A 15,136-nucleotide genomic window follows, 5' to 3' on the forward strand; every position below is an offset into this window, starting at 1 on the left:
ATCAAAGTTTATGTCGCAATTTATTGCCTTTTTATTTTAGAGCGACCCCTGACATCTTATAATGTCTACACTCAATACTGAAATGCTCTGACAAACATCGAGAATTTTGAATAAATATCAAGGTAACTTATTAAGGAGATGCTTCTTATCGGGATTGACATTTTGTCATACACAAGCGTATGGAAAAATCTTTGTTTCTATTTACATTTCAGTTGCATGTACACTATTAGCTACTCCACAAATTGAGCTTTCATTATTAAAAATACTGAAATAGTTTCAGACAAAATATTGTTTTCGTCGCACGAAGTTGGAGGGTTGTAGAAACCCCGTGGAGGACGATCGTTGCTTACAAATTGGCCGAGCCCCACATCAGCAAATATTTTGTGCATTTTTGTACGACCACATCAAAAACAAACGACGTCCACAACATCGCATCGGAAGTTGAAAACTTGTAAACAAGGAACATTAAGACAGATTGTAATGACTAACACCACCTTGAACTCCGCGGACTTCAAACTTGAAAAACAGGACGCGAGCATCAGTTTGTGATGGTTTTTTGCATAAATGAGACAACAATAAAAAAAAGTAGACCAAACCTGCTCACGTTTTTTTTAAAGAAAAAATATACAGAAACAAATAAATAGGACCATACCCTCTCAGATAAATTATTTTAGAATGACTAGAAGAGACCCCCCCCCCAAAAAAAAACAAAAAAACCAAACAAACAAAACAAACAAATCTGTTGAGGTAGCTGCACAACTAGAGGACGAGAGTCTCGCCAGTCGCACACTGGACCAGTTATCATCTGCAGTCATCAAGTGAATTTTGATAACTGCCTTTGAACATAATAACGGTCAAAATGATGTAGAAAATATCCCCCAGTCAGTCAGACATTTAATTATTGGGATGCACGCGAGTCCGTATCTTCCACCAAGAGCATAAGAGGTTTTTATGTGGGTGGGACTGTCAGCCACCTTCATTATTATAAGGAGCTCGATCCTAACCCTGTGCTCGGATATCCATTATGAGGGCGAGTTTAAGCCGCTGTCTGTAGGTTTTCTCCACCTGCTGACTTAAAAAAAATATTTTTAGATTGAGAGTTATCATTAGTCTGCGATCACCTCCTATGTAGTATTGTGATTATTGTCCACAAAAATAGCAGAGGCACGATTTTTCCCCTTTGTTTGTCTTGTTACTGTATTCGTCGACAACAAACAAGCACACACACACACTTCATACAAATTCAATCTCTCTCTTGCCCACGATCTCACTGTCTCACACACTTGCTCTTCCTTTTTATATACACACACAGTCCGTTACCCATTCACTCACACACCTACACACACACACACGCGCGCACCCCTACACACATATTTGTTTTTCGCCGTAAACACACATCAAGCTGTCTCATTCCGGCGGTAAAAACATTACTTTAGCTGGACTAGTGTTTTTCCCGTAAATCTGTCATAAACACCATTAAATCTTATTTAAAAACCCTGTGGAATGAAGGACAAAAAAAAAGACGAGGGTAGCAGCAGCATGGTTGCCATCCATCAGGGTGGTCGTCCTCTGGTACTTGACATGAAGGTCGCACCATGGACCATGCGGTGTTTGATTATCTCTCTTAGTGCCCCCTAGCGGTCGCCAGGAGGGCAGTGGATGATCACTCACTGTCTAAACAAACACATCATCTCCTCATAAAAATGAGTCAAGCTTTAAAATGTTTAACTGAAGTTCAAGTGCGACAAAACAGTTTCAACATTCTGTCACCAGCCGGCGCTCACCTGTACCTGAGAGCCAGGTGCGAGGTAGAAACATTTGGACCTCACCGTGCGAGTTACATTCAGCTGTTACGGGTATTTATACGGGTGGCAGCCTCATTCTGTGACAAAAAAAGAGTACAAAAAGAAGAGGGATGTGGTGTAAATCAAACAAGAAAACAGAAATGCAAACTTCAATCAGAAAGTTGGAGTACAATGATGACTAATGACAATGAGATGGTGTGTGTCTAAAGTACAGCTTTGGACCGGTTCAGGGAGGCCTCCACCCTTAGTTGTCAAGTGTGTTGCCATGTCTACCAGTGACTCAAGTGCTTACCTTTCTGTAGCCTTATATGCTGTAGTCAAAACACTGGCGTCATGGATCTGAAGACCTTGGCGTAGAGTTTCAAACCGAAAACAAAATTGAGGAACTAGAGAATACTGAAAAGACAGAGGACAGACAATGTCCAAGAAAACTACACAGTTTCAATTGACAACGAAGTATTCAATGTCACAATTGTTGTCATTCCAATGATTTCTGTGTCTGGCGAATAGAAGAAAAGTATTGAAAACACATTTAACTCCTTCTGTATCGCTGGGTTGGATCCAGTTGACCAGGAGACAGGTCTGGGACTTAGTTTCCCACTCGCGCCAAGCTCTCGCGAAACCAAGAGAAGTCTGTTGACATCCTTTCTCTAAACCATGCACCTGCCGTGTCTTCTCATAGATTCCAAGCTATAAATCAGACCTTGCAGGCCTTACTACTAGTCCCCCAGCACCACTCCACACTTTTCTTGTCAAATAAATGCTGGTGTGTCACAAACTAGGATCCATTAGTTTGACGAAAGTCTCCGGACAATGTACGACCATCATGAACTGTCCCGAGGCTGTGTTTTACGAGAGTTTGTAACTAAATGATTCCTTTGCAATCTGAAACTGAGTAGAATAATTGAGAAAGTCAATGCCTATTTTTTCATATAAGTTCATCTGGCGAGTTGACTTGCCTTTCCCTTTAAAGGAATAGTGGTGGACATTATTTTTTACGAATGTCTGGGGAAAGCTCGGCGAGAGGTCCTTAACCCCCCACAACACACACACACACACTCACAGACACACTTACACTTACAGACACACTTACAGACATATTACTTCTCTGTTCCATTCTCGAGATACACTCATGCAAACATCACCGTATGAAGAAAGCCGTCAAAAGCGTTGTCGAGTTTAGGGTTGTGTTCACAATTTATTGCAGTTTCTCTTTTTTATATGTTTATCATTTTTAATTACATAAATTAAAACACATTAGACATTCATACAAATAAACTTTATTATTCAAAGCCCACGTTTTGACTACACATGGATATATTTATAAATATATGTTAATGAAGCCATTTCCCACTATAAGTTGAAAAAGAAGAAGCTAATTAAATGGTTTGTTTTGTTTTGATGTTTTCGTTAAACCACGAAGAATTTGAGAAGCTAGAATTGTTTCTTTAGAACAGGGGTGGGCAATTAATTTTCCCAAGGGGCCACATGAAAAGTTGGGATGGTTTTAGAGGGCCGGACTAATATAGTTAACTCAGTGTTACCCAATACTGTATATATAGTATATATACTGGCGGGCAGGCCAGCGGGCGGGCCGGTCAGAGATAGGAGGCGGGCCGGATCCGGCCCCGCGGGCCGGCCTTTGCCCAGGTCTGCTTTAGAATGCAAGAAGCCTAACCCTGAAGATGGTTTAGTAAACGAAATGACTCTTCTGTACAGAGGCTAGCATCCTACCAGCTCACAGAATCATCACATTAGAATAATTCTAAACATCACTGATGTTCTGTGATTACACAAAAAGACAACAGTGCCCCTAATTAGTGTTGTATTTCGTGATTTCTTTCTTTCCGACCCTTAATGTTGCATTTAACAATCCTTGTAACATCCCCTTTTCATTATAACTCTCTTTCTCTCTCTGCGTCTTCTTTGTCCTCGTTTCCGCACTTGGCAGCCTCGTTTTGAGTCTACTTTCGCCCTTCGCATCGAGATTTAATTAAGGAGGTTTTACAACTCTCTGCTTGGCAGTCTGTCGATGGAACAACCGCGGAATTCCTCAGTTTCTTCCATTCAAAAGAAATGCTTCGTGATATTTATCTGATTTGTCTCTCCTTCTCGCTGCTGTTTCGCCCAACAGGTCCAAGCCGCCATCTTGGTGCTCAAGCGGATGAACCACACTTGACGGCACGCCGAGTCTACAGACCCACCTTTCCATACCCACACCTCCCCGTTGTGGGGAAAATCTCTGGTGAATGTCCTGCAAGTTCCTAGCGACTCAAAGACTAACCCAAGTCACACATGGATGAATTAAGTTGCTATTCACTTAGACTAGTTTGTTACATAACTGCCTGTGACTTTTTTTTTAGAGAAGCGGACCTACTGACGTCACTGAAGAATGCAACCAATGGAAGAGCTTTGAGCACATGTTAAGAGAGGAGAAAGAAAGAACGAAAGATAGAGAGAGGAATGCATTCATTTGCTTTTGCTGTTAATCTCAGATTCATATCCCATAATGTGTCGGCCATCATGCATGGACACGGGTTTGCAGCTGAGCAGAGCTCATCCCAAGGGTCGGGGAAGTCCCAGTAATTGAAAGTTTGCCGAGTAAATAAGCGACAGGTTAGTCTGGTGCACGTGCAAATCTCGCCTGCCCGCGATATCGATGACAGTCGTAACGACGGGATCGATGACTTGCGTATGTAGCCTTATAGGCTGGCGCTTAGCTCGTGCTTCGTGTCTCTGCTAGTGGTGAATGCACCTATTATTATTATTATTATTATTATTATTATTATTATTATTATTATTATTATTATTATTATTATTATTATTATTATTATATTATTATTATTATTATTATTATTATTATTATTATTATTATTATCTCAGAGCGCTTTACAAAAATTATTTATTTTCTATTTAATTTTCTCCGCTCCGCCACACTCGCTCATTCACTCATCGACATGCACGCACGCATGAATGCATTCTTGGTACTTCATTGTCGATGTTTCTAATTTTGAAGGATTTGAAGTTTACAACACGCGGAGCCTTGGAGCGATGAATTGTAAATATCATCTTCCTCATCGTCGAGCGTGTGCGTGACATTCTAGACGACATTGTCTCATTGAAATTCATGGAAAATGGCGGCATGCTGTTCGGGTTGATCAAGGAACGGAGTGCGAAACTTGTCTGTGACAACATCCTGTTTGCGCTGCGCATGGTTGGGAAGGAAGCGGGTGGGTTTAATGAATCGTCAGTTCAAACAGTTTCACCCCGTGAGATCTTTTTTCTTTCCCTTCATTGTAATTGCTTTCTCTTTCTCTCTCTCACACACATGTACCCCAACTGTACTCACAATTTCTCTACAACTCACTCAATTTTTTGTTGTTGTTGTTTTGTTTTTTTTTTTTTTTTTTGTTGTTGTTGTTTTTTTTTTTGAGACCAACTAGATCCTCATAATGGCAGCAGCACGACTGAGTTTTGAAGAAATAAATTTGATCATGAAATGCTATTGGAAACACGATAGTATCGTCGAAGTGCGAAGACAGTATAGATGACATTTAGAAGATCCACCAAGGCAACAAACCATTTTTACATTTCGCATTGAACTATTAATAACCTGTCAATAAATAATGTTTTTATTGTCATTTAAGGAGTGGGTACATTTTGGGAGACATCATGTGTGTACAGTGTTTTTTCATATAGGTATCTAAAATAGGATTTGGACTGGTGTTGGTTGTAAGTGGATGTTATCTACAGCGGATCTACCATGTTAAACAATGGTTTGATATTGTAGGATGGTCGCAATGATAAAGCTGATTGTTATCTATTGTAGAATACATGATCAACAAATCGTCCTGGACTTGATCTTCTGGAGCAAAAAAAAAAAATGTGCACGCTACTAAATACACATGCGCACATGGACATACATGAAACATGAACATGCACAGATATATATAAACAAACAAACAAACACACACACACAAACCAAAAAAACTACACTAAAACATCTTCATATACATTTGTAAGAAATGTAGGAGCAATTTACTTTACAAACGAATTCACTCCCTTGTTCAACACATTGCAGAGTTTTACTGTAACTTTATTATAAATCCTTAGATGACACAACCAACAATGGAGAAGTCGATGATATAACTGGTCAGTACACAAGACATGATCATATAAATATGTGCAGCTGTAACATAATGCAGTTGTACTAAACTTCGATTGATTGCTTGCAATCGTGAAACCAAAATGTCTTCCATGATTCGTTTCACTCGTCTCAGTCGTTGCAACACATAACAGCTTAGCGTCACACTTTGTGGTTATCTCCTCCCCAGAAAACAAACAAACAAACAAACTGTAAGAAGTACAAGGACTTGACACATGCGAATAATTGAAAGGCGTAACGAGGTGGAAAATTTTCCTATTGATTCGGTAAAGAAAGTATCACATCATCACATGCAATTTTTGTAAATAAATTATTGGCAAAATAATTTCAAGAAATTTCCCAGAATCTGGTTAAATACACCCCCTTCCGTTGCCCAGAGGCACGCCTAAAAACATCTCCATGTACAGGACGAGGTCGACAACACAGACGTCATCATTGTACACGGATACGTTAAGTTTTGACGGTCTCAGCCAATGAGAGCTCAGGCCATATTCTACGTAGGTGTATCCACAGAAAACAGTTCCCACCCCACAGTTGCCCTCAATCTACTTGTGTTTTTACTTTTCATTGCTGAGAGAAATAATTACAATAATGTATATTTTTTAAAAGCAAATACAAATAATTTATGACAGTTGTTGCCTTCATCCTCAGTACCATCATAAGTGCCATTTTCTCCCAGCTACTGCTGTCATTAATGAAATGCATTTTCATGCGACATTAGGTTTAAGTAGTCGAAGCCCCATTCATTCAGAACAATCACGAGGGGAATATTGCTCCCTGGGGAATCCCGCGCTCTGCAGGCACGCGCTAACTTTGTTTCCAATGGAAACTGAAAATGAGCAGACACAGGGAACATTAGCGAGTGACGACTGCCGACCTTTTGTGTTGCCATAGCAATGACTTCATTTTTTCAGAGGTTTATCGCACCCCTGCCCCTACAATGGACACACACACAGAGGGAGAGAGGGAGAGAGACAGAGAGAGGACATGAAGATAAAGCAGATATGGAGCTCAATATTGTATTAATAATCATGTGCTGGCTTGTAGCAGGGTTAGGGGGGGAAACCATCTTATACTGAACAAGCAGGGCAGCAATGGCATCCGGGTGCATTAAGCAGATGTGAAATATAACATGCAAAAGAGATAAGTTATCACATTCATGGTCAAGCTAACTGACACTGTCAGTGTCATTCTGACATGTCGAGTTCAAGTACAAACTGACACTCAGCTTCACGTACACACGCACAATGTTTCTTTTGCTCTCAATATTCCACTGGCGCTGTCATGTACAAGATGACATGGTGACAGTTGTCAGACAGGGTAGTGCAAGATGACATGGTGACATTTGTCAGACAGGGTAGTGCTAGATGACATGATGACATGTGTCAGACAGGGTAGTGCTAGATGACATGATGACATTTGTCAGACAGGGTAGTGCTAGATGACATGGTGACATGTGTCAGACAGGGCAGTGCTATATGACATGATGACATTTGTCAGACAGGGTAGTGCTAGATGACATGGTGACATGTGTCAGACAGGGCAGTGCTATATGACATGATGACATTTGTCAGACAGGGTAGTGCTAGATGACATGGTGACATGTGTCAGACAGGGCAGTGCTATATGACATGATGACATTTGTCAGACAGGGTAGTGCTAGATGACATGGTGACATTTGTCAGACAGGGCAGTGCTATATGACATGATGACATTTGTCAGACAGGGTAGTGCTAGATGACATGGTGACATTTGTCAGACAGGGTAGTGCTAGAGACGACAACTATCTGGAGCAGAAACCTGTTAAGTATCTTTTCTGTGCGTTCCTTAAAGCAGCTGAGAGAAAACTCGCCTAACGGTCCGATATTCTAAACAGTTGTAAAGACCGGGACTCCTGTGAGGTTTGGACATGTCTCTCTTTCTCTCACACCTGCAAGGTGTAAAGTGCAGTGGATTCTACACTTGCACGGACTGTACATAATCTAGACTGCTGGCAAGTCTACCGCTACAAACACTTAGTTTCTCTCAAAATAGTAAATGATCAGGTCCTGGCAAAAAACTTTAAACGCTGAATCATAGAATCACAGAATGTGGAATAAAACCTCTCCGAAATATTTAATCTCAACTCTATACTTATCATAACTTTATTGCTTTATTTGTTTATTTCGATGTTGACCTCCACTCTCCCTCCCAATGGCTTCAACTCAACAAACCAAAAACATCACAAACGATAAAGCTTGAACTTTTATACCTCCACCAGCTTGTATGGTTTACTTTTACTCTTTGTGGTATGAATGCTAACCCTGGGACTCATTCTCTAAGACCTCATTACAGAAGTCACAGCGGAAAATTAATCACCATCGGTCCATTCTATACTCTGTCTTTGGCTGACCTGTCTTGTACACCTCCATCCCACTTTCTGTAAGGACCGATGATTCATACTCTACTGTTGCCTTCTAGTTCAGCTCCACCCTTACCTGTTGTCATGATATATGTCATTTCTCAACATCGTGATTATTTATGTTTAATTTTAGCCCTTGTCCTATGTCAATAGCATTGTTTAGTACCGCTCCTGTCATCGTCTCACGGCGACCTTTCCATACTCCGCTTATATCTCCTGGCAAAAGTTTAACTTCAATTTTGCCCTGACCTCGAGTGCCAGGCTCCCATCTTCCCGTCTGCTCAGGCGGAATGGTCTGAAATACATGGCCGCCAGCAGGACGAGAACAAGTTAAAATTCATCTGCACCGTCCACCTTGGGGCACGAGTCACGCAACGCCATGTCTGGACACAGTCCGGAAATTGTATTACTGTCTTCTCTCCCTGCTGCTGTTGGTCCTCGTCTTCAGCTTACATCAGCTGCAGACAACTCGGACAGGACGAGGAGTTGTGCCCCTCCACAGAGTCCTCAAACTATTCTGAGAACGAGCTGTAGCGACATGTCCACAGTTTGAGACTGATGATGGAAACATTGTCATGAGCAAGTTTAAGGATGTCTCTAGTTATTGGCGGTTTAAAACCTGATCATGTTTAAGACTTTTTTCAGTATTTGTGGTATTTAGGGGTTTAAAAAACAGTTATTCCAGTTTTGAAACTAGCGTTTTCTTGGTTTGATTTTGTATTTTATATTTTAAGAACAGATGTTTCATAATGTAAAAAGTAGAAACCAATTGTTTCCCAGCTTGCAATATTATTTTCCTGTGTAAATACCAATATTTGCCAGGCTAAGACCATGTGTGGTCTTTAGAGAGGGTAGATGACCTGCCAGGATTTTCTTGGATATAGTTTTTGTACCTTTTTAATTATCTGAAATTCTCAGACTGGAATACTAGCCCGTCGGCTCTTCACAAAACAACTTCACACGAATCCTTTTACCAACGGTCAAAGGAGTTCGCTGTCACAAAGATGTTACAGTGGAAAACAAAACAATACAGTTACAGCCAAACTATCGTTATGTAGGACTCCTGCTTGCATTCCCCGAACATCGTGTGCAACATTATGAAAGCAAAGCCCTGAAAAGATTCTCCTGTTCGCAATAAGACAAAATGGCGGCGCGTACAAAAGCGTTGCGTGCACCTGTTGTTGCAGGTGAAGCAGCCAGTGTGTGTGTTTACAAGGTCAGCCTCCCACGGGACGGCCATCCACGTGTTGACTGTCACGCACATCTTCACTCCCGCACGCGCAGTTGTTGCCTGCAATCAGGAGGTGACGATGGAAGAGTTCAATCCCCCTCTCAACCCCTCCCTCACCTATCACGTGACAAGCTCAAAGTGTTGATGACTGGCTAACTCCCCAACCACCCGGGAGGTTACAAGGAATGAAGCTTTCCCCCTGACCACCCGCCATCTTCCATAGTTTTTATGTGATTTATGAAAGTCTGACTGCCGCGTGCTCACCCTCCGTCTGTGTTTCACACTCGGAAGCTGGTAACTGTCATTTGTTAGTGCTCAAGCGGCTTTTGCTGACGTCACAAAGTCACGTTTGGCTGTGAGCTTTCTGCCAGCTCTTACTTAATACCTAGCCCCCAACACCCCAACCACCCACTCCCCCCTGTGCAACACCCGCGATCTACCTCCGCGCATGCGCAGTAAGCCCTGAACTCCTTTCACCTCTCGACACCGAGGACCGTGAGAATAAATAACTCGGTGCTTGTGCGTGAAAAACGTGTATCAGCCAATCAGAAACATGCATTCACGAACTGATGTCACACGTCATCAACTTGTTTTTTTTTTTTTGGGGTTCACCCTCCACTGGATATTCATTGCTCGACGACTGACGATTATTCAAACGTGTTTGTTTGCTTACTTCTTCTTTCGCAGAACTAGTTGTACGACATTGAATAATGCTGCGAATTTTTCTACCTTGAACTTTACAAAAAATTTCCAGAGCAACTTAATAATAAAAGAACTAAAATGAAAGAAGTAAAAAAGAGGGCGTAAAAATGAAGAACATAAAAAAGAACGAAAGAATGAAGTAAAATTGAAGAAAGAAAAAAAGGACAGAATAAAAGGAATAGTGATCGATGGAAGAGATAAATAAAAAAAAGAAAGAAAAAAGTATGGAAAACTATCAGTTTTATTGTTTTTATTGATTTCGTTTGTACTTGTGCCCGCGATTCCCTCGGCATTAAATTTTCAGTTGCACAAACATCATGAATATCGCATTATGTTTTTACGGCCTGGGTCCGCGCCTCGTTTTTATTTATTTGTGGATGATGATTGATCTTGAAAACACGGATACGTTTCTACTGAAGCGAACAGCGATGTATGAATTGTGTCTCGAGTTTAGAAAATGAATTAAGTTCGTGAACGGAACGTCTGAAATGAGAAACAAAGGGGGCTACTACAACTACAACATGTCAACAGCAATCACAGATCGTTATCATCAGCGTGGGTTACAATAAAAGAGATGAAATTCATCATCATTATTGTCATCGTCGTCGTCGATAAAATATCATTATCGGTTATAGTCCCAGAGAACGGGACAAATTCGGCCAGATCGCCAAAGTGTACAGTCTTTGTTCAGTCCGATCTGTAAATGGTATCAATCCTGGTTCGACCTGATCTGCAAATGGTACAGTTTCTACTCAAGCGTGAGGATGGTGCTTTTACCGAGATTGATTTCCAGACGATGATCACCGTCCTTTGCTGACAACGACACGGTTGACACGCAGAGAACAAAAGCAAAGGATCCTGGGAGAATGGAGCGCCATCCCTACCCTCCCCTACCTCGACATGCTTTCCTCCCCCATCCACACTCTCCTCGCCCCTGTCCCCTTGCCTCCCTCTTGGTCAGCTGACGACAAGTCAAGAGGCGGTGGGAGGGCTGGGGAAGAGCTGTGCAGCACTCAGCCTTTTCTCATTTACTCGCCGTGAATTATTCATGTGGAAAGTCAGGACACACCGGCGGCACGCTTGATTAAAATAGCAGAGGGAGAAGTTTGCCGACGGAACGGCAAAGGGAAAACAACAAACATCACGTGACCTAACTTCTCAGCAGAGGGCCGAGGACTAGAAACGGGACTGTTGTGCACTAACGGACAGTCACGCCACGCATCAGCGACTGCAGACTTTGAAGTATTCACAGGGGTGCGTTCAGGCAAGTCATTTGTATAATCACAGGGATGCGTTCAGGCAGCTCATTTACAAAACTTAAGTAAGCCCTCGGCCAGTCTGTACAAATTAACGGTCTCGAGCGTCGGCTGCTCAGCCAAGCGTGACAGTACTGTTAATGCATCGAGTGCAAGCCACAAATAAAAATACGTATAGAAAATGTTTTTACCTGGGTGGTAATAAAAGTCGCGAGCCTCAGTCGCTAGTCCACCTTTGCTCATCCTCGTACATCTCAACATAAAATTTGAAAACAAAACAAACTCCACCCCCTAAAAAAACAAAACTGACTCTAGTCATCTTGCTCCCAGTCATATGATCATTTAGTCACGAGTTTTCTGCAGCTGTCTAAATAATAATAATAATAATAATAATAATAATAATAATAATAATATTTTTCGTTTCGTCTGATTCTGTGAAAACACTGTCGTTGTTTGCAAGTGCAGTACAGGATTTCGCCACGTATACCAACGGGACATTTTACGGGAATGCGAGATTTTCCGTCTTCAGCCTCGTTTCAAGACATTGTTAACCCTTGCAGAGTCCAGACTGTAGCTTCCTTCTTGCCAAGGTCCAGCTCCTTGCATAAACGTTCCTTGCATAAGAATTCATCTTGCATCAGAAGTAAAGAAAAAAAAAATGGGGAAGGGTATCATTGATTCCTGGAGTCTGGACGCAGAACGCAGGGAGGAGAAGTTGGAACAAGCTTGATTGAAAGTAGCGGTTAGAGACGTTTGCCACCAAGTACAGACACGGCAAACATGACAGAGTCGTCAAGAGTACAAAATCGAGTGGAAACGAGATTGCTACAACACAAAACTGCTACAACTGTGGAAGTAGAAACCCTCGGGTGACGGAGAGCGAGAGCAGCAGGCACGTGACAGCCGTGAAACACGTGACAGCCACAGGGCTGGCGTCAGACTTGACGTTCTGGTCCTGGTACTTGACGGGCTCGGGCCAGACTCGGTCAGCAGGACGCAGAGTGTCGCAGTCCTTCTCGCCGCTGTACAGGCGCAGAACCGCGTGCTTGTGCTGCCGGTAGGTCGGGTACCTCGCGGGGTTCAGTACCCGCTCCGCCGTTTGGGAGTTGCAGGCGGACGTGTTGAGGATGACCACCGTGTACTGGTTGACCACCAGCCAGCACAGGATCTCCTGCGGTTTGTCTGACGTCACCGTCAGGACTGACTTATAAGTGTCCGCATACGTCATCACGGCCAGGCATTCGTATGACGTCTGCACGACGTCATCGGCTCCCGCCTGTCTCCGATCTCGTCGCGCGTGCTGCTGGGTGGAGTCGACGATGATGGCGTCATATGCCGATGACGTGTTCGGGGTTTGTTCGATCTTGAGAGTGGGTGCAGGAGTCTTAACATCACCTGCGTTGAGAAGGACAGAGTGGGTGCCGCCATCTTGTCTGTCTCCGTTGTCGGACCTCGAGAAGGTGGAGTCACGCTTCACCTCAGCACCAGCCGCTCGCGTGCGTCGTCCAGGCCGAGGGCTGGAGGCGGGGTTGGTTTTGTATTTCTTTGATCCTGGCTGTAAGTGGTACCGCCCCCCACTCCCCTTGTCGCGGCCACTGTAACTGTACTCGTACTTCGTAAAGACGAACGTTCCGCCGCCATCATCCACCCAGACAGGTTTGCCGCCATTAGAATCTACTGTCTCTCTGCTGTAACCTCCTGCCTTCCCACTGGAACCTTTTGTCTCTCCACTGGGGGATTTCCAGTTGTACCCGTCTCCTTTTTGTCCCTCGTCTTGTCTGTTACTTTTTCTGTCAGCGACGTCTGGTGGCATGCCGGCGACCTGAGTGTCCCTAGAGGCGTTTAAAAGATCTTGCTCGTCGTCGTCCTGACCAACAGCAAGATTGCGGTAGTCGTGATCAAAATGGCTTTCTTCCGGAATCGTGCTGCTGACACTCGTGGTCCGGTCTTGCGGCACGTTTCTTTCAAAGTAGAACCCATCAGTTCTTGAGTGATCGCTCTTGAAAGACCCTTCTTTGAAGTCGCTGCCATCGGCGTTAGAGTGATCGCTCTTGACATGTGTCTCTTTGAAGTCGGGGCCAGCATCTCCAGAGTGATCGTTCTTGAATGGCGTCTTTCTGATGCCGGTGGCGAGGGTTGTGACGCGGCCGCTTTCGACGGGCGTCTCTCCGAGGCCCGGGCCGGGGGGCGAGGTGGCGGTACTGTCCCGCCCCCGCTCGGGTGTCGGGAAATAGGCCAGGACGATGGTGCGGGGGGAATAGTAGGTCCCATGCACCATGCACCCGGACCGGTCCTGGTCGTCCAGGAAGGACACCACCCGGGGGACATGATGTGGAAGGATGCACGGCATGTTCTGGACCGGTCCACTACGCCGTGCCACCTCCCAGCTCCTGGACACGTACTTGTCTCCCGGGTGGAAGATATCCGGTGGCTCGAGGAAGTTGCGCTCGTCACAGATGGCGTCGTCGGCCAGCTCCAGTGGCCAGTGCTGTTCGTTGGCCAGGCGATACCGCATGACTGATTTGGATGGTGTGCTAAAGTGGATGCACGTGAATCGCGGGTAACAGCCGTTATCGTAGCGGCGCCACAATACTCGACGCAGCGACACCAACTCGCTATGCGGCGACAAAAAGGTGACGCACTGCAGTTCACCCAGCCGCGGGTGTCGCAGAGAGGAGGCCCCGATCTCCAGCGTCTCCTCTCCTTCAGGTGTACGGTGCAGCCACGTTCCTCTCACGTTCTCCGGGAACGTGCAGCCTCGTTGCGAAGTCCTGGTGGATGCCGCCTGCGCCGTGACGTCAGCTTCGACTGCCTCGTCCTCATCGTCGGCGTTGGTGCCGCTGTCCTCATCATCATCCTGGTTGAAGTCCGAACGGGTTCCTTGAGAATGATAATCTGGATCCTGCAAGTTCAGCTGCTGCGGGAAGCGCACAGTCTCTTTGCTGCTGGTGAGCACAATCGTCGCCTTTTTCGTCTTCGCCAGTGAAGAGCTCTCCTCGCTGGGATTCACACGTGACTGGTCCCCTGTATCCGTCGACGCTGGAGAGCACTTCCCACACGTCCACATGCACTGGAGGCCGCTGCAGAAACCCGCATGCGAGTGGCACGTGCTGAGCTGGTCACTGCACGGTTCGGTGATCACCTGTCGGTCTCGAACCTCAAAGGCGAGGTGAGGCGTCAGGTGTGGACCTGCAGGTGAATGCTGGGAGGAATAGCGGCGAGCGGATTCAGTGTAGCTTGAGGTTGGGCACACCCAGTCCAGGAACAGGACGATCTCGTGCACCTGCCGACAGGGAAGAAGAAAAGATAAACAGAGTAGATGATATGATAGAAACAAGGACGAGACTTTGACTTAATTCTATTATTAGATATTACGTCAGGTTTAAAAACACTTCTAATAAGTCAGATGCCCCTTTAACATTTTCTCATTTCTGGAACAACATTTAATTCAAAAAAAAATATTTTTTTGCTCTCTGCTCTTTCAAGATGTCTGCTAATGCAAGCTTACGTAGCTTGATAAATGTTGAACCGTTCATCGACTGTCAGTCTGTTGCATGCTGGGAGGTCACGGGACCT

The 15,136-nt window shown here is 44.4% G+C and overlaps 1 protein-coding gene across 6 annotated transcripts in view; it reads right to left on the bottom strand.

Moving 5' to 3' along the window:
- Window positions 1-5,421: 5,421 nt before the first annotated feature.
- LOC112562433 overlaps window positions 5,422-15,136 on the bottom strand; it is a 73,321-nt gene continuing 63,606 nt past the window's right edge. For all 6 annotated transcript variants that reach the window (XM_025235699.1, XM_025235703.1, XM_025235702.1 and 3 more), the window contains exon 4: window positions 5,422-14,843. In XM_025235699.1, the coding sequence (XP_025091484.1) occupies window positions 12,402-14,843 (2,442 nt within the window). In that variant the 3' untranslated portion in view covers window positions 5,422-12,401. The remainder of the gene's footprint in view (window positions 14,844-15,136) is intronic.

The sequence above is a fragment of the Pomacea canaliculata genome, linkage group LG4 (assembly GCF_003073045.1).
Source record: "Pomacea canaliculata isolate SZHN2017 linkage group LG4, ASM307304v1, whole genome shotgun sequence".
Lineage (NCBI taxonomy): Eukaryota > Metazoa > Mollusca > Gastropoda > Architaenioglossa > Ampullariidae > Pomacea > Pomacea canaliculata.